Source organism: Colius striatus, unplaced genomic scaffold, assembly GCF_028858725.1.
Source record: "Colius striatus isolate bColStr4 unplaced genomic scaffold, bColStr4.1.hap1 scaffold_35, whole genome shotgun sequence".
Classification (NCBI taxonomy): domain Eukaryota; kingdom Metazoa; phylum Chordata; class Aves; order Coliiformes; family Coliidae; genus Colius; species Colius striatus.
In genome coordinates, this window is record NW_026908519.1 from 2,350,528 (window position 1) to 2,370,152 (window position 19,625).

General features: G+C 52.5%; 1 protein-coding gene across 1 annotated transcript; it reads left to right on the top strand.

Annotated features, from left to right (window-relative positions):
- The first annotated feature begins 16,485 nt into the window (after positions 1 to 16,485).
- Positions 16,486 to 19,414, top strand: LOC133629266 (DNA-(apurinic or apyrimidinic site) endonuclease-like). Its single transcript, XM_062019921.1, has 3 exons — positions 16,486 to 16,522; positions 17,192 to 17,371; positions 18,888 to 19,414. Exons 1-3 carry the CDS (start codon positions 16,486 to 16,488, stop codon positions 19,412 to 19,414), a joined length of 744 nt encoding a protein of 247 aa, XP_061875905.1.
- Positions 19,415 to 19,625: the final 211 nt, after the last annotated feature.

Consider the following 19,625-nt stretch of genomic DNA (forward strand, 5'->3'; position numbering starts at 1 on the left):
TACAGGTGTTTGAACCTCCTGCCAATCAGGCTCAGCGCTCCTTCAACTTCATGGGAGAGGCCTGGAAGACAAGAATCCCACCCAAGGTCAGCAGCACAGGTAGGCTGAGGACACCTCCAGCCCTGCCATGGGAAGCAACCCAGCTGCCAGAAGCCTCCTGAGCTGCACTGACAAGTTCAGTTGAAACAGATTGGACACAGACCCTGATATCAAACCAACATGAGCAACTCAGAGCCCCAGGCCCCACTTGGAATGGCTTTGGCCTCCAGCAGGGACCTAACTCACTGACAGACACTTTTCAGCCCCAATTACTCCAACATCGTTCCCAGACAAGATGCTGAGAAGCATCCCCTATCTGCTGCTTCAAGCACAAAGGGATCCTGCAAAAGGGGCTGGTTCAGCTCCAGCAGCCAAAGCTGCTCAAATGCATTCCCAGCCCTACAACAGAGGCTGCACGTGCCCAGGCCCAGGTCACTTGCCACATCCCTCTGCTGGAACAGCCCTGAGCAGAACACTTGGGTAAAAGTCGTGGCCTTGCCAAGCCACTGAATCCATTTCTAGTCTAATTAAAGCCCCCAAGCTACTTTCTAGACTCTGAACAAAGAGGCAATCCTCTTACCTTTGATGTGACAGACTTCGTAGTCATCGACATCAGGGAGCGCTGAGAGAGAAATTGTGGCCCCAGACTCTCTCCTTAAGCTGTTAATAAACTGTCCTTGCTTGCCAATCAAGCGTGAGACTGTATCCTTGATGAAAGACAAGAAAGCAAGAGTCAAGGACAGAAATGTAGATCAAACACCACTGAGCCCTGGGGCTTCTTTTGCCCATCTTCCTGGTTCCTGCAGCTCATTTGCAGGGTGGGTTTGGACAGGCAGCGGGAGCGTGACCCTCCTGCACAGTGGAAAGCACCACAATTCATCCCCTGCTCTTAGGAGCTGTGAACCCTCAAAGCCTTCTGAGGGCTTTCAGAGCATCACCCTGACAGATCAGGGTGGAAGGTGCTGGAGAAGGACTCCAACCACCAGCCCTGGGTGTAGCCCTAACATGCCTCTTCTTTCCATCTCTGTACCTCTTCTTCATTCCTGTTGGGTCCCCACGGCAGCTGAAAGTGTCTCTGTAGGGCAGGGCAGGAGGCACGAGCAGGACAGTGGCTGCTTACCTTTGGCACCTCTATTGCCCAGACAACCACCTTGGATTTTCCTCTTTGGCCGCGCTTCTTTCGGGTCACTGTCTGCCACTCGGGACCGTCTGTGTCCTCTGAGTGCTTGTCAGAGCCATTTACACCTGCAAGACAGGCACACAGGTCAGCATTCAGACAGCCCATACAGTGCAGCTGCCACACAGCAGGCCAGGCAATGAGATCCTTTCCTAGAGAGGTGACACTGAGCACTTGCTACGCATTCCATGGGGATGCTCCTCCATCAGGTTCCCCAGGATGTCACGAAGGGTCAAGTCCCATCACACACCCTTGATGCCTGGGGAGTAACCAGCCCACCTCTGGGAATGCAACAGGAGGAAGCCCGAGTTCAGCAGCAGCCCCTCAAACCCAGTGACCCTTTCCCCAGCAGCAGAGGCAAGACAGTCCAAGAAGTGCTGAGCAAACGCTGCCCCAAGTGGAGCAGCAGCCGTTTGTGTCGGTGCCCCAGCCCAGCCAGGTGCCCAGCAGCCCGGCACAGCCCTTACCTGCCGCGCCACGCGCATGGCTGCCCGCCGCCAGCAGCCCCGCAGCATCCCTGCTGGCAGCCGTGTGCTCAGCCGCTGCCGCCGCCTCCGCCAGCCCCCGCTCAGGGGCAGCAGCGCCGGCCGCCTGCGGAGGGGCATCAGCTGGGGCGGCTGCAGCCGGGCAGAGCCCAGCGGGCACATCCCGCGCGGCACCCGGCAGCGCTGCCTCAGCCCGGGGCTCTGCCTGCGGGGATGGCGGCAGCGCAGCAGCTATCTGGGCATAGCTCGGCTTCTGCCCGGCTCCTGGCGCTGCCGGCGCTGCTGCCGGCCGCTGCTCTGTGTTGGTGCCTGAGCCTGAGCCCTGTGCGGGGCTGGCTGCAGCGCTGCCGGGACACTCTGTGCTCTGCACGGGGACAGAAACAGCAGCAGGGACGCTGCTTTCCCCTGCACATCCTGTTGGCTCGTCTCTGTCTTTGTCATCCTCCTGGGTGCTCGGCACAACTGGTGGTGTTGACACTTCTGGAAGCTCAGTCTCTGGGCATTCCTCTTCCAATGAGGAAGAGAGTCCCTGAGGGACACAGGCTTCTATCTGGGGCCACGATTCCTTCTCTGTGCCTCCTTCCTCCAGCGCTTCCTCAGCAGCTGTGGCCGGTTCCTCACGGTCTCTGGCCTGCGCTTTTCGGGAGGAATAGAGCCACCAGCAGCCCAGCAGTGCCAGCGCTCCGGGCACGACGTAAGGGATCACGCTGCAGAAGCGCAGAGACATTGCACACAGCCTCAGCAGGATCTAGCAGGAGACACAGACAGCACGTTCAAATAGACACAGGGAAAGAAACAGGAAGGCAAAAGTGGCACAAATGCCTTGAGGTATTTCCAGGAGCAGTTTTCCAGCTGCTCCTGAAACTCACAGCTCTGCTCTACCATCTCGAGCTTCCAAACCCTCCTGTTTGGGCACAAACCCTCCTCTGTAGCCTCCTTTTTGGACCACAATCTAAACTACAACAGAGCAACACTTCCCACAGCCATGGCCAGCCTAGGCAGGGGCAAGAGCTCAGCCTAGAGATCGAACTGGAGGTGCAGATTTGGTTCATCCTTACCTTTGGAAGTGGATGGAAGTTGAGGAGAAGTGGGCAGCAAACAAGCAGTCGTTGAAGAAAGCACAAAGGCAAGTAGCTACAGATGGAGCTGAGTCCTCCCGAGGGCAGCTCAGCCCAACTGGCTCTGGCTGTCCCGCTCTGAGGCTCTACAGCCCCCGGCCAGGTGAGGTCACAACACCGGGTGGGGTCTGGAACAGCCCCTGTGTGACATCAGCACTGCCCAAAGGTCTCCCTCTCCCTTGGTGACTGCCACAGCGCTGCCCCTTCCCTGGGATGGCCTCTGGAATCACTACTGGCCATAATTTAGAACTTGTGCTGGAGGCACAGCATTGTTCACACTGTCAGGAAAAGTCTGACACTGAGCAGGGCTAAAAAGGATCAAACCTTTGCACACACACTCACACACTGGTTGTGGAACATTTCCCACAGACACACACTGGCTGTCAAAGCAGTGGGGTTGCACTGGATGATCTCTAAAGGTCCCTTCCAGCCCCCACCAGGCTGTGATTCTATGATTCTATGAACATGTCCAGGTGGCTTTTGAAGACCTCCAGAGGAGATCTCCTCTCCCTGATCACTTTGAATGGTTCATTAATAAATCAAACCTTTTCTCTCCACGCTGAGTCTGTTTTGCCCCAGACATTAATTGCTGAGGGATCTCCCTGTCCTTACCTTGCCTCACAAACCTCTTGTTTTATTTCTCTCTCCCCTATCCAGCTGAGGAGGGGGAGGGATAGAGCGACTTGGTGGGCACCTGGCACCCAGACAGGGCTGAACCACCACACCAAAACCACAAGCTGCAGCCAAGCTGTAGTCCCAGGCAAGGGAACAGGAATAGCTTGAGCTATTGCTAGGAGCAGGTTTCCGGCTGCTCCTTCCATTCACAGCTCTGCTCTACCAGCTCTGTGCTCTAAACCAGAGCTGGGCCCAAAGCATTGCTTTTAGCTTCCAAAGCCTCATCTTGTGGTCAACAGAAGCATCACCAGACAGCAACACTACCCATAGCCTTGGCCAGCCTCTGGAGGTGGAAGAGCTCAGCCTGGAAATGGACTGGGAGGTGCAGAGCAGCCTCTCCTGTCATCCCTGTCTACATCCTCTTCCCTGTGCTGAGAGGTTAGGTCAGCCTTACCTTTGGAAGAAAACGGGAGTTGAGAAGTGGGCAGCAAATGAGAAATGGCTGGAAGCGATCAGGAAGGCGAGTAGCGAGAGAAGGAGTCGAGTTGTCCCGAGGGCAGCTCAGCCCAACTGGCTCTGGCTGTCCCGCTGGAAGGCTTTATAGACTCTGGGCAGGTGAGGTCACAAACGCCGGGTGGGGTCTGGAACAGCCCCTGACATCAGCAGTGCCCAACATTCTCTGTCTCCCTTGGTGACGGCCACAGTGCTGCCCCTGCCCTGGGATGGCCTCTGGAATCATTCCTGGCAATAATTTAGAACTTCAACTTCTACTAAAGGCACAGCACTGCTCACACTGTCAGGGAAAGTCTGACACTGAGCAGGGCTGCAGGGAGGAGGCAGCTGGGGAGCAAGAAATCCTCTCTGATATTTGTGAAGCCAGGAAAGTGCCATTCAGGACTCAATAGCCAATGTGGACAATGGCTGGAACAGAAGTAGTTTCAGTGAAGGAAAAGCTGCTTTAGAGGAAGGGTGAGGGAGCCCTGGCCCAGGCTGCCCCGGGAGGGTGTGGAGGCTCCTTCCTTGGAGCTCTCAGAACCCACATGGACACGTTCCTGTGTGACCTGACGGAGATGGACCTGCTTTAGCAGGGGGGTTGGACTAGATGATCTCTAAAGCTCCCTTCCAACCCCACCACTCTGTGATTCGTTGATTCCCTGACCATGGCCAGCTTTGAAGAATGGCTTGTTCACGTCAAAGCTGGCACCACAAACCCAGTCACAAGGTGTCCATCCTACTGCTGTAGAGGGGTCCCCGGGCAGCCTTTATTTGAGTCTGGGCTGAGCAGACTGACTGCACACGAATGACGAGAGCTCCCACCTTCGTATTTCTTGTAGAATAAGCGTTCCTACTCTCCTCTCTCAGTCAAGCACTGGAGTCTGTTTTGCTCAGGACCGTCACTGGCAGCGAGCCCTCCCTGCCCTTGTCTCCATCCACATCGACCTTGGTGATCTTTTTACTGCCATTTCGCTGGGGCCTCTGCCATCCTAACGAGGGTGGGGGTGGATGTGGGCACCGAGCAAGAGACTGTCGTGCTGCTGCTGGGCTGGTTGGGCCAAACCACCACACACACACACACTCCCCCACTGCTCTCACCAGTTGCCCCAACAGAGAACACTAGACCTGACGATTTGTGGTTCCCACTCAGATGGGCTGGCATTCGGACCTCCATCTGTACCTAGAGCAGAGAGCTCCCTTGCCCTAGAAAGCACTTGGATGTGCAGGTATTGGGAAAGCAGGACAGGCTGTGGTGATCAGCTGCAAGGCAAGGCCACAGAAGTGGACTGATCAGCCCCATGTTTACATATGACCTGCTCCTTTCAACCCCTTTTCTCTCTGTTTTCCCACCTCTGTTCCTCCAGAAACCACCTGATCTCACCCTTTGCCTTGGTTTGGTCCTTTCCTACACATCCCATGGCAAGATCTGTGAGGCAGCAGCAGCCATCCTGAGTTGCCACGGCCATGCTGGGAAGCTCTCCCCTTGCCCTCCTCGGTGAATCTTTCACACAGACGTGTTGGAACTGTTTTTCATTCCCCTTTTCAATGATTTCTCAGGAAACACAGCAATTCCCCTCCTACACCTGCCAATTCTGTCTTTGTTAAGCACTGAAAGCCATTCAGAGCTCCAGACCAGTCCCAGGACATTTCCCAGTGCACATATTCAAGCAGGGGCTATCTGAAAGGGAAGGATCCTGTTCTAACAATCTTCACCTCTGGGTTGTCTGGCTGGGCAATGGGACATAGAAACTCGTCTCATTTGAAGAGCAGACAAATCCCTCATTTGTGCCACTGAGAGGAGGATAAAGCAGGGAGTGTCAGGACTCAGCACACTTTCGCTTGCAGACAGAGTCAGGGTCACTTCCTCAGCCTCATTATGATTGGTCTGATATTCTGATTGTTGTGATCCTGTTCCCTTTGCTTCTCTGGAGCAGGAGTTGTGTCCTGCTTTCTCCAGGACAGCTCCGTCTCCAGGGTGGGACAGAGAAGAGTCTGCAGAAATGCCCTTTGCAACAGGACTGTCCTGCTGGACTTACAGCCCAGATGCTTTTTGAGGAGTTACTTGTGTGTGAAGTCATCTTCAAGGCAGCAGGAGGGAAAACACAGGGCAGAGAGGAAAAAGACTAATGGGCACTGCAACTCTCCTGACTGCACTAAGGCACGGAGAGAGGAACCTTTCCAAGTCCTGTGCCAAGATTCCTCCAATTTTCAGTGATAAAAGTGAGTTCTATCCGAAAAAAGAGCACCCCTGACACAGAAAAGCTGACTCCTCAGCAGCACGGGAGCAGAGCTCCTGCCCCTCACAGCCAACACACAGCACAGCAGAGAAATGCATTCCATTGGGAGAGTGATTACCTGAAGAATGGAGTGGCTTTGCTCAGAGGAGTCTGTCTTCTATTTTCCCTGCACTTTGCTGGTTTTAAAAGTCTCTCCTTCAAAGGAACAGCAAATGCGCAACAGCAGCTCCATCAGCCAGTTCCTGCTCCTGCCCTTGGCAGACACGGGGCAGCTGCAGCTGCTGCCCTTTGGGCTGTGCCTGGGCATCTCCTTGGCTGCCCTCCTGGCCAACAGCCTCGTCATCAGCGCCGTAGCCTTTGACCACTCCCTCCCCACTCCCATGGACTTCCTCCTCAGCCTCTCCCTCTCGGACCTGGGCGTCACCTTCACCGCTGTCCCAAAGCTATGGCCAATTCCCACTGGGACAATTGGGACATCTCCTACTTGGGATGTGCTGCCCACACATTGAGGACTCTCCTTTTCATTTCAGGACAGCGTTATCTTCTCCCCATCATGTGCTACGGCCGCTCCCTGGCCATCTGCAAAGCCCTGCACTAGGGGCCCCCCTGGGCAGCAGAGCCTGTGTCCAGGTGGCAGCAGCTGCCTGGGACTCTGGCTTTCCCTCAAGGTTCTGTACTTCACTTTCTGTCAAGTTTCCTTTGTTTCCCGTGTTTTTCTTTGTCAACATTAGACTTTATTTTGTAGTGTTTTTACTACAATTACTACTATTTACTACTATTTACTACTATTTCCTCTTCTTTTTCTCTGCTGCAAGTGCTTGAGGCGTCTAGGACTTTGCAGTCCTAGGGACAGAAGGACGTGTCACCGGTGCAGGAGGATGCAGAGGGTAGATGTTGTCGAGATACAGGTGTTTGAACCTGCTGCCAATCAGGCTCAGCGCTCCTTCAACTTCATGGGAGAGGCCTGGAAGACAAGAATCCCACCCAAGGTCAGCAGCACAGGTAGGCTGAGGACACCTCCAGCCATGCCATGGGAAGCAACCCAGCTGCCAGAAGCCTCCTGAGCTGCACTGACAAGTTCAGTTGAAACAGATTGGACACAGACCCTGATATCAAACCAACATGAGCAACTCAGAGCCCCAGGCCCCACTTGGAATGGCTTTGGCCTCCAGCAGGGACCCAACTCACTGACAGACACTTTTCAGCCCCAATTACTCCAACATCGTTCCCAGACAAGATGCTGAGAAGCATCCCCTATCTGCTGCTTCAAGCCCAAAGGGATCCTGCAAAAGGGGCTGGTTCAGCTCCAGCAGCCAAAGCTGCTCAAATGCATTCCCAGCCCTACAACAGAGGCTGCACGTGCCCAGGCCCAGGCCACTTGCCACATCCCTCTGCTGGAACAGCCCTGAGCAGAACACTTGGGTAAAAGCCGTGGCCTTGCCAAGCCACTGAATCCATTTCTAGTCTAATTAAAGCCCTCAAGCTACTTTCTAGACTCTGAACAAAGAGGCAATCCTCTTACCTTTGATGTGACAGACTTCGTAGTCATCGACATCAGGGAGCGCTGAGAGAGAAATTGTGGCCCCAGACTCTCTCCTCAAGCTGTTAATAAATTGTCCTTGCTTGCCAATCAAGTATCTGACTGTATCCTTGATGAAAGACAAGAAAGCAAGAGTCAAGGACAGAAACGTAGATCAAACACCACTGAGCCCTGGGGCTTCTTTTGCCCATCTTCCTGGTTCCTGCAGCTCATTTGCAGGGTGGGTTTGGACAGGCAGCTGGAGCGTGACCCTCCTGCACAGTGGAAAGCACCACAATTCATCCCCTGCTCTTAGGAGCTGTGAACCCTCAAAGCCTTCTGAGGGCTTTCACAGCATCACCCTGACAGATCAGGGTGGAAGGTGCTGGAGAAGGACTCCAACCACCAGCCCTGGGTGTAGCCCTAATATGCATCTTCTTTCCATCTCTGCACCTCTTCTTCATTCCTGTTGGATCCCCACGGCAGCTGAAAGTGTCTCTGTAGAGCAGGGCAGGAGGCACGAGCAGGACAGTGGCTGCTTACCTTTGGCACCTCTATTGCCCAGACAACCACCTTGGATTTTCCTCTTTGGCCGCGCTTCTTTCGGGTCACTGCCTGCCACTCGGGACCGTCTGTGTCAGAGCCATTTACACCTGCAAGACAGGCACACAGGTCAGCATTCAGACAGCCCACACAGTGCAGCTGCCACACAGCAGGCCAGGCAATGAGATCCTTTCCTAGAGAGGTGACACTGAGCACTTGCTACGCATTCCATGGGGATGCTCCTCCATCAGGTTCCCCAGGATGTCACGAAGGGTCAAGTCCCATCACACACCCTTGATGCCTGGGGAGTAACCAGCCCACCTCTGGGAATGCAACAGGAGGAGGCCCGAGTTCAGCAGCAGCCCCTCAAACCCAGTGACCCTTTCCCCAGCAGCAGAGGCAAGACAGTCCAAGAAGTGCTGAGCAAACGCTGCCCCAAGTGGAGCAGCAGCCATTTGTGTCGGTGCCCCAGCCCAGCCAGGTGCCCAGCAGCCCGGCACAGCCCTTACCTGCCGCGCCACGCGCATGGCTGCCCGCCGCCAGCAGCCCCGCAGCATCCCTGCTGGCAGCCGTGTGCTCAGCCGCTGCCGCCGCCTCCGCCAGCCCCCGCTCAGGGGCAGCAGCGCCGGCCGCCTGCGGAGGGGCATCAGCTGGGGCGGCTGCAGCCGGGCAGAGCCCAGCGGGCACATCCCGCGCGGCACCCGGCAGCGCTGCCTCAGCCCGGGGCTCTGCCTGCGGGGATGGCGGCAGCGCAGCAGCTATCTGGGCATAGCTCGGCTTCTGCCCGGCTCCTGGCGCTGCCAGCGCTGCTGACGGCCGCTGCTCTGTGTTGGTGCCTGAGCCTGAGCCCTGTGCGGGGCTGGCTGCAGCGCTGCCGGGACACTCTGTGCTCTGCACGGGGACAGAAACAGCAGCAGGGACGCTGCTTTCCCCTGCACATCCTGCTGGCTCGTCTCTGTCTTTGTCATCCTCCTGGGTGCTCGGCACAACTGGTGGTGGTGACACTTCTGGAAGCTCAGTCTCTGGGCATTCTTCTTCCAATGAGGAAGAGAGTCCCTGAGGGACACAGGCTTCTATCTGGGGCCACGATTCCTTCTCTGTGCCTCCTTCCTCCAGCGCTTCCTCAGCAGCCGTGGTCGGTTCCTCACGGTCTCTGGCCTGCGCTTTTCGGGAGGAATAGAGCCACCAGCAGCCCAGCAGTGCCAGAGCTCCGGGCACGGCGTATGGGATCACGCTGCAGAAGCGCAGAGACATTGCACACAGCCTCAGCAGGATCTAGCAGGAGACACAGACAGCACGTTCAAATAGACACAAGGAACGAAACAGGAAGGCAAAAGTGGCACAAACGCCTTGAGGTATTTCCAGGAGCAGTTTTCCAGCTGCTCCTGAAACTCACAGCTCTGCTCTACCATCTCGAGCTTCCAAACCCTCCTGTTTGGGCACAAACCCTCCTCTGTAGCCTCCTTTTTGGACCACAATCTAAACTACAACAGAGCAACACTTCCCACAGCCATGGCCAGCCTAGGCAGGGGCAAGAGCTCAGCCTAGAGATCGAACTGGAGGTGCAGATTTGGTTCATCCTTACCTTTGGAAGTGGATGGAAGTTGAGGAGAAGTGGGCAGCAAACAAGCAGTCGTTGAAGAAAGCACAAAGGCAAGTAGCTACAGATGGAGCTGAGTCCTCCCGAGGGCAGCTCAGCCCAACTGGCTCTGGCTGTCCCGCTCTGAGGCTCTACAGTCCCCGGCCAGGTGAGGTCACAACACCGGGTGGGGTCTGGAACAGCCCCTGTGTGACATCAGCACTGCCCAAAGGTCTCCCTCTCCCTTGGTGATGGCCACAGCGCTGCCCCTTCCCTGGGATGGCCTCTGGAATCACTACTGGCCATAATTTAGAACTTCTGCTAGAGGCACAGCACTGCTCACACTGTCAGGAAAAGTCTGACACTGAGCAGGGCTGCAGGGAGGAGGCAGCTGGGGTGCAAGAAATCCGCTCCACAGTGGCTCCCTGGGACACCAGCACAGAGGCTGGGACAGAGCGGAGACTCTGTGGGCAGGTCCTGTCAGCTCTTGCAGAAGAAGGGAGCTGCAGGGTACTACAGAACTCTCCTGACAACACAAACATACAGCTTGTGAGTTCCAAGTGCCAATCAGGACTCAATAACCAGTGTGACTTTCAAGCAGGGATTCTTTTTGGCAGCGCTGGGCACACAGGGGATGGCTCCACCAAGTGTGTGCCCTGCTTAGAGCAAAACTTTCCACATGTGCCCAGACTAGATCTGCATGTTCATTGCACTTATGAGTTTCCCCCATTGTCCTGCCTCAGTCTGCCCAGGTCACTGATGACGTATTTCATAGAGACTGATGTCACTCACCCACATCAATGACAGCAGGTGGTTCTCCTTCACTCAGCTCCAGAGGGTAACCTCCAGGGGCATTTCCACTCAGGGAATTACCAGACATACCGCAATTGCCCTGGGCCCATGGCTCCAGCCTGGCCAGGGCCCTCTGAAGAGCCTTCCTGCCCTCAAGCACATCTACACACCTGCCCAGCTTGGTGGGATCATCATACTCCCTGAGGGTGGTGGTTTAGCCCTTACTGGGTGCCAGGTGCCCACCAAGTTCTAACATCACTCCCCCTCCTAACCTGGACAGGGGAGAGAGAAATATAACGAGTGGGTTTGTGTATTGAGACAGGGACAGGGAGATGGCTCGGCAATCACCGTCATGGGCAAAACAGACTCAACCTGTGGAGAAAAAGGTTGGATTTATTAAGAAACGATAAGAACAAGGAAATGAGAAACAAAATAATCTTAAAACACCTCCCCCCACCCCCCCCCGCCCCTGCCTCAGCTACCTAAAACCTGGCCCAGGCAGAACCACTACAGGGGTGACCTTCACCTCGACCGGTGACAGCCAGGAGACCGAGACCTTGCACGACGATGGCCGTGTGGCCTCGATCTCGGCCGACTGTCACGGCTGCTGCCTTTGCCTCTTCATGGGGGTGGCAGCGAAGGGTTTTCTTAGCTTTTAAGGAACTTTCACATGATTCCACACACGTTCTTCAGCATCATTCCCCCTCTGAAGGTCTTTCATCAGTTTCAGATTTCCTTAAAAACGACCTTGATCTTGTAATTCCGGAGACAAAAACTGACCAATACTCACAAAAGCCACCAGTCTGCAGTCTGGGTGAAAGTCTCTCTGTGCTTTTACACGAGACAGACCAAGGAGGAGATGAAGACCATTTCTCTCACTGATATGCTCCAAAGTGCTTTGGGGTAATGGTTACTATCAGAACAGGCAGATGCAGAAAACCCAGCACCTACACCTTTTCACTTTCTCTCCTCCTCACGCCTGCCAGGTGGTGAACGGTGTCTTCACAGAGCAGATTTAGTCAAGAGACACCTGCTCCTGAGCAACTGCTGCCCCATTACAACTGTCAGCCAGCTGTCACCTCTGCCACACTGGAGCTACTCACCTACACAAGATTCCCCTATCACTGCCAATCACCTTGGATCATCCCTCATGATCCAGGTGTGGAGTGGAACTCCTCCCGAGTTCCCCACACAACCTGCTTCTCCACCACAGACGTGTCAGGCAGTTGGATAGCTTCTTTTCAGCCCTTCTGTATCTATCAGTTCCTTTGCCAAATTCCTGCCAAAGCAGGCGACAGGTTCCCTGGCAGCCCGGCTGCCACAGATGCTGCACCAGGGCCCAACAATGGCAAAGCAGCAGCAGGCCAAGAAGCTGCAGAAGCTGGTGGGATGATGGGTGGATCCTGCTGGCTGGAAAGGGTTGGCTGGAGAAGAGGTTGCAGGTTGTGTGTTCTCGCTTGTCTGACGAGTGTGGCTGGAGGTGGAGGCGGCGGCAGCTGCTGCTGAGGCTGCTGCTGAATCTGCTGACTGCAGCCAGTGTCATTCCTGAAGTTGTTCACAATCTGGAGGCAGAAACACTGTTAGAAAAAGGCACCATGAAACTTCAGGAGAGTCGGGAACAAAAGCCTCCACAGAGGGAAATGATGGCTATCCCTGTAAGGGCTGTCAATCCTAAAATCAACCCAGAGACAGATACATGAGCACATCCCACTAAAGGCTGGTAAGAATGACTGGTCACCCAGAGCAGCTGCATTCAAAGCACTTGAGTGTTAACAGCCCATCGGAAAGGGAGGCAGTTGTGTGGAACAAGCGTGACCTGAACTGGCCACATTGTCTGTAAGGAGCTGTCAGCTTCTCTAACAACAGATCATGGCCTGGAGAAGCCAGTTGGGCCTCAGCCCATTGAGCCTTGCCTAAGGAGACCTCAGTGAACATTTCCTTCCCTTCCAGCTGTTTGCAAACAGACTTTCCTCACAAACCCTCTCCACCCAAGCCATGGGGCTACCTTGCGCAGGACTTGTTGGCCTCCTAAGAGTCAGGAGAAATGTCTGTCTGATGACACGTTGGGCACTGATGTTCCTCAGGTTCCAGCAGTGCTGTTCTAATACCTGTGATGAATTAGAACCATCAGAATAGCTCTGAGCCAAACTAAGGAAACGTTTAGGGTTCAAGTCAATGATAATCAATTACAAAAGCATGTGGGTTAAATGCCTGCCTGTCTGTCTGTGGCAGACCCCAGTAAGTCACCAGAGCTGGCTGTACAGTTTTGTGGGAGACAAAAGGGCTGTGGGCAGCCCAAATGCCTTCCATATCCAATCTGGAATTCACCTGCACCATTATGCTCTCTTCTCATACTCGACCTTCTGCCTGTAGAGATCATTTAAGCAGAGACGTTCCAAGGGAAAAAAGAGCTGGCTGCCTTTTGTTTCTGTCTTTAGCACGAGAAGAGCCCTTTGCTGTTCTGAGGGTACTTCAGTTTTCAGTAGAACAGGTAACAGAGTCGCTGTGTCATCTCCTCTTTCAGCTTTCACAAGATCAGATGTGATGTTTGGAGTTAACAAACATGGCAGTAACACAGTCATCACAGTCACCGTTTTGACAGCAGGGAATAACAGCTGCGTCCGTGATTAACTCTTTACACAGGGGACATAACAGCTCCTCAGGAACAGGAACATCTGAAGAAGAGGAGGAGGAGGATGGCTCCTGTGGCAAGAAGGGAGGCTTTTCCTTCTTCTTCCCAGCCTAAGCTGCCCTGGGGGGAGGGAGGGTGGGGAAAGAGAAACATTAAAGACTGGGAAAGGAAAAGTCATCCTCTCAGACTAGTCAAATCCCTTTCTGACAGCTGGAAATGCATGGAATGAATCCCACCTCTGCTCTGGAAGAGGGTCAGTGCAAAATGCAGGCTCACGAGGAGTTTAGTCTCCGAGTCATCACATTTTAGAGAAGGAGGAAGTCTTTGTAACAGCTTCTGCAAAAGGAGCCCTATGACAGAAAACCACAAGTGCTCCCAATCCCTTTCTCAAACAGCCACTCTTGTCAGCACACAGCAGCACCTGCTCAGTTCAGAGCAACAGCACAACTTCAGCCTGTTTCACACGTGCCATCTGATCAAAGGCAGAGGAAATCTCCAGCCAGCAGCCAGTGGTGAAAGTTGACAAGAAGCCTTTGAAACTTAAACCAGAGGCAAAAGGAGCTTTCCAAGAGAAAGACTCCCCAGGAACAGCACTGAACTCTTGGTCAGAAATGCAGGTTCTTGGCACGCTACAAGATGAAGCAACTTCCAGGGGCACCAACAGCAGGACTGCACTGTCTTCATATTGGAACGGACGACAGATGGGAAGGTTGAGATACATTGACACTGCTGCCTCCCTCAGAAGGACAGATACTGGCCCGTCTCTCTCTCACACACACACATGGTTCCTCTCGCTCACTCTCTGGCCAGTCCAATTAGCTCCCCACTTACGCATTACTGGCTGGGATGGCGTATTTCCCGTCGCTCGTCAGCATCGCGCCCTTCGTGTTGGGATCATCCACCTCCACCATGGAACTCCTGGGAATTCCAGTGCTCCTTTTCATTCTGGGAACAGCGTCACAAGGGATCAGAACTTCAAATGAAGCACTTGCAGCTAGACTCTAAAGCCTGAACATCAAAATGCTGTGTTCTCAGAGTCCAGTGACTGTGGAAATCTCTCTGTGCACAGACACTGCTCTCTCGTGGTACATTCAGTGCAGCTGAAAGGCTTTCAGCCCAAAGTCCTGGGACTTGGGAGCCCTGTAAAGAAAAACCAGAACAACTCATCAGGCCGCTGTCTTGAAAACCAGCAAGAACAAGCCCCACCGCGCCCGCCGCCCCCAAAGCACTCACTAGAATAGAAAGAGAACAAAACTGCAACAGACCCAAAAGCCTCACACACCCACGTGTGGCAAGAGCAGCTGACTGCAATCCCACTTAGAGGGGTGCACCCTAAACCAGACCTGCAATAGAACAGGTTGTTGTCATACAAACAGGTACTGAGGAGAATTGAACTGGACTAGAACTATGAGCTCATTTCACAGATACTAAAGCACTGCTGTTGCACAGGAAAGGTCCCTCAGGACAGGAGATTACTGTCTTGTGCATTACCAACTGAAGAAGGGAAACCAAGAGCAAGCGGGTGTCTTGCTGAGGACAGCAGACCACATTACAAGGATCACAAGTGCATCTTGAGGACAACGGCTGGTAATGCATCTGTGACACCTCTGTCTCTGAGAGGAAAATCATGTATTTGAAATCCTTAGGAAAAGCTCTCCAGAAACTCATTTCCACCATGGGTCAAATCCCTGCTCCTGAAGCCCTGCATTTCATTCTAATGGTTTACACACACTGACTAAACACCCAGGAGCAGGAAAAGTAAAGAAAATAGCGTCCCTGTTTTAAATTCACCTTCATACAAGAAGCTGACACAAGACATGCCAGGGGATTTAGATGCACTAGACAGAAAACAGCAAGGCTGCTGCTGACTTTGAGCTGAATGTCATGACGGCATTGAGCTAGATCTTTGCCAGGCCCGGAGTGCTTCACCACCGGGGCACTCTCAGCAGAAACACCCTCTTTGTAGAGAAATGGAGAGAAGAGGCAATCACAAAACGACAGGTGGAGACTGCCAACACACAAACAGTAACCCAAAAGTACTTCAGACTGCCGCTCAGTCATGGGGTTTGGAAGGCATTTGCAGTTCTCCACACAGTGCTCTGTATTACACCTTGGTAGTTTAGACTTGGCTCTGCAGATGAATTACCAGCCTGGCTAAGAGCTCCAGCTGCACTGTGCCTCACCACTACGACCTTGTCAGGCCTGGATGTTGGCTCACACACACTGGAACTGGACTGACCCAAAAACCACAACCTGGGCTCTGCAGCACCGATGATCCAAGTGAGTTCAGGTGGAAACACATTTCTGAGCCATGCTCCTTTCTCCAAGACTATACGTCCCAGTCAGAGACAAACTCAAACAGGCTGTGCAAACACCCCAGGAAGTCCATCCTATGAATACATCAAGCACTTCTGACTGTTTTAATTGTGGTAACTCACCTCTCCTTTCCTGAGCCATAGAAAAGAGCCAGAATGGCTGCTACAGTGAGTAGAAGCTACTAATTTGTTGTAGAAGTTGGAAATGTAATTATAGATGGTAATATGAAAAAAAAAATCACCTGAGATTTCCTGCACAAGGTCAATGGAACACAAACAAAACACTCCCAACAGAGCTGACTGAAATTCCCCAAGGTTAGGAAGAGACGCAGCACTACAAATGCCATGTCGAATACACGTGAACAGTGATCATGAGAAAAAGATCCCAAAAGGAACAACAGGAAAGTTGTAAAGATCACTTCTGAAAATCAACTCCTGATGCCTCTTATGACCGTGTTTACAAGGGCATGTGTCCCCCATCTCCCTTCCGCAAATGCACAGCTGGATTCCACACACCACACAGGAGAGTCACTGGGCTGCTGGGATCAGTCACACACGACTGAGGGAAACGAAGGCACCCGAAGGAAGGGATTAGACCAAGGGAACCAAACACAGACAAAAACATCCCCTGTGTTGCTTTCACCAGCAAACAGAAATCATATTCATATTCAGCAGCTGCACCTCAGGGCAGCAGTCAGCATGGGCTGAACTGGAAATGTCTGCTGAAATCCCAACAACTGCCTCTGAAAGGTCACATTGTTATAGAGGAATCAGCCTCTAAAGCTTTCTTAACCAAACAGAATTTTATTAAACCAATTGTAGCAAGTGATAAAAGGGCAAACAGCGCTGGGTGACCGAGGGAAGCGCAACAGTTCCCCCACGGCACACACATTCATCCTTTGCATGTCCTTATATATGTTTTCCCCCCACCTCGCCTTCATGGGCTGGGACACTGCGACGAATCGGTCTCTGGTTGGTCAGTTGACAGTGTCCACGCCTCGTCCTTGCTCATCTACCAGCTCCAGATTGGTGAAAAATGTTGCTGGGTGTTCCTGCCTTTGAAGTTTCGCTATTTTGTTGCACCTTCTGAGCGCTGCCCAGGTGTTGGCTTAACCACTTAACTACTATTACAAGGTTCCACAAAACATAATAAAACTTACACAAACAGAGTCATTGCTTATAACAACATGCACAACACAACTGCATCCCACTCAATTTGCTCAACAATAACAATTTTGACCATTACTTATTACAAAGTGACTTTTTGAACCACTAAAGTGTATTTTTAGGCCACTGGAGCCCATTTTTGACCTCTAAAGTGACTTTTTGAGCCTCTAAAGTGACTTTTTAGGCCTCTAAAGCCCCTTTTTGGCCACTAAAGTGACTTTTTGGGCCACTAAAGCCCCTTTTTTGACCACTCAAGCCCCTTTTTGAGCCAATAAATCCCCTTCTTGACCTCTAAAGTGACTTTTTCGGCCTCTAATGCCCTTTTTTAGGCCTCTAAAGTGACTTTTTGAGCCACTAAAGTGCCTTTTTAGGCCATTAAAGTTGATTTTTGAGGACTAAAGTGACTTTTTGGCCTCTAGAGCCCCTTTTTGGGCCCCTAAAGCCCCTTTTTATCCCCGTCTGTGTGTCCCCTTGCCAGGTGACCCCGAGCTGGACGCCAAGGGCTGCGTGCTGACGGCCGAGTTCCCTGCCCTGCGCGTCGTCTGCGTCTACGTGCCCAACTCCAGGCGAGGCCTGGGCCAACTGAGCTTCCGGCAGGCCTGGGACGAGCGCTTCCGCTCCTTCGTGTCCCAGCTGGACCGGTCCAAACCGGTTGCCAGCGACCTCAACTAAAGTGACTTTTTGGGCCACTAACATGACTTTTTGGGCCAAAAAGTGACTTTTTAGGCCTCTGGAGCTCCTTTTTGACCTCTAAAGTCACTTTTTAGGTACAAAAGTGACTTTTTAGGATTCTAAAGTCCATTTTTGAGCTACTAAAGTGACTTTTTAGGCCTCTAGAGCCCGTTTTTGACCTCTAAAGTCACTTTTTAGGTACAAAAGTGACTTTTTAGGATTCTAAAGTCCATTTTTGAGCTACTAAAGTGACTTTTTAGGCCTCTAGAGCCCGTTTTTGACCTCTAAAGTGACTTTTTAGGTACAAAAGTGACTTTTTAGGCCTCTAAAGTCCATTTTTGAGCTACTAAAGTTACTTTTTGGTTACAAAAGTGACTTTTTAGGCCTCTAAAGGCCCTTTTTAGCTACTAAAATGATTTTTTGGCAACTAAAGTGACTTTTTGGGCCACTAAAACGACTTTTTCGGCCAAAATGTGACTTTTTAGGCCTCTAGAGCCCCTTTTTAGGCCTCTAAAGTGACTTTTTAGGTACAAAAGTGACTTTTTAGGCCTCTAAAGCCTCTTTTTGATCCAATAAATCCCCTTTTTAGGTACAAAAGTGACTTTTTAGGCCTCTAAAGCCCCTTTTTGGGCCTATAAAGCCCCTTTTTAGGTACAAAAGTGACTTTTTAGGATTCTAAAGTCCATTTTTGGGCCACTAAAGTGACTTTTTGGCTACTAAAGTGACTTTTTAGGCCTCTAAAGCCCCTTTTTGCCCTCTAAAGTGACTTTTTAGGTACAAAAGTGACTTTTTAGGCCTCTAAATCCCCTTTTTGAGCTACTAAAGTGACTTTTGGCTACGAAAGTGACTTTTTAGGCCTCTAAAGCTCCTTTTTGGCCACTAAAGTGACTTTTTGGGCCAAAAAGTGACTTTTTAGGCCTCTAGAGCCTCTTTTTGGCCACTAAAGTGACTTTTTGGGCCACTAAAATGACTTTTTGGGCCAAAAAGTGACTTTTTAGGCCTCTAGAGCCTCTTTTTTAGGCCTCTCAAGTGATTTTTTGGGCCTCTAAAATGACTTTTTGGCTACTAAAGTGACTTTTTAGACCTCTAAAGCCCCTTTTTGAGCTACTAAAGTCCCTTTTTGGCTTCGAAAGTGACTTTTTAGGCCCTCTAAAGCCCCTTTTTGAGCTACTAAAGTCCCTTTTTGTCTACGAAAGTGACTTTTTAGGCCTCTAAAGCCCCTTTTTAGTCCTCTAAAGTGATTTTTTGGGCCACTAAACTGCCTTTTTGGCCTCTAAAGTGACTTTTTAGGCCATTAAAGCCCCTTTTTGGCCACTAAAGTGACTTTTTGGGCAACTAAAATGACTTTTTGGGCCTCTAAAGCCCCTTTTTGGGCCACTCAATCCTCTTTTTTGGGCCACAAAGTGAATTTTTAGGCCTCTAAATCCCCTTTTTGGCCACTAAAGCGACCTTCTGTGCCACTCAAGCCCGTTTTTATCCCCCCCTGTGTGTCCCCCCAGCAGGTGACCCCGAGCTGGACGTCGAGGGCCGCGTGCTGATGGCCGAGTTCCCTGCCCTGCGCGTCGTCTGCGTCTACGTGCCCAACTCTGGGCGAGGCCCGGGCCGCCTCAGCTTCTGGCAGGCCTGGGACGAGTGCTTCCGCTCCTTTGTGTCCCAGCTGGACCGGTCCAAACCGGTCGCCATCTGCGGCGACCTCAACGTCGCCCACCAGCCCTTGGACCTGATGAACTCGTCGGGGAACAAGAGGAGCCCCGGGTTCACGCGGGAGGAGAGGGAGGCGTTTGGGGAGCTGCTGGGGGCGGGCTTCCTCGACAGCTTCCGGGTGTTTAACCCCTCGCTGCCCAACGCCTTCACCTTCTGGACCTACCTGAGTGGGGCCAGGGCCAGGAACGTGGGCTGGAGGCTGGATTACTGCCTGTGGTCCCAGAGGGGCAGGAAGGATCTGTGCGACAGCAGGATCGAGAAGCGGGCCCAGGGCAGCGACCACTGTCCCATGGGGATCTACCTGGCGCTGGAGGGGGCAGGCTGAGGGGCAAAAATGGGGCGGGAATGGGGCAAAAATGGGTCAAAATGGAGGGAAATGGGGGGAAATGGGGCAGAAATGGGGCAAAATGGGGTGGAAATGGGGCAGAAATGGGGCAAAATGGGGGGAAATGGCTCAAAAATGGCTGAAAATGGGATAACATTGGAGGATAATGGAATAAATGGGTCAAAAATAGGTCAAAATGGGTAAAAAATGG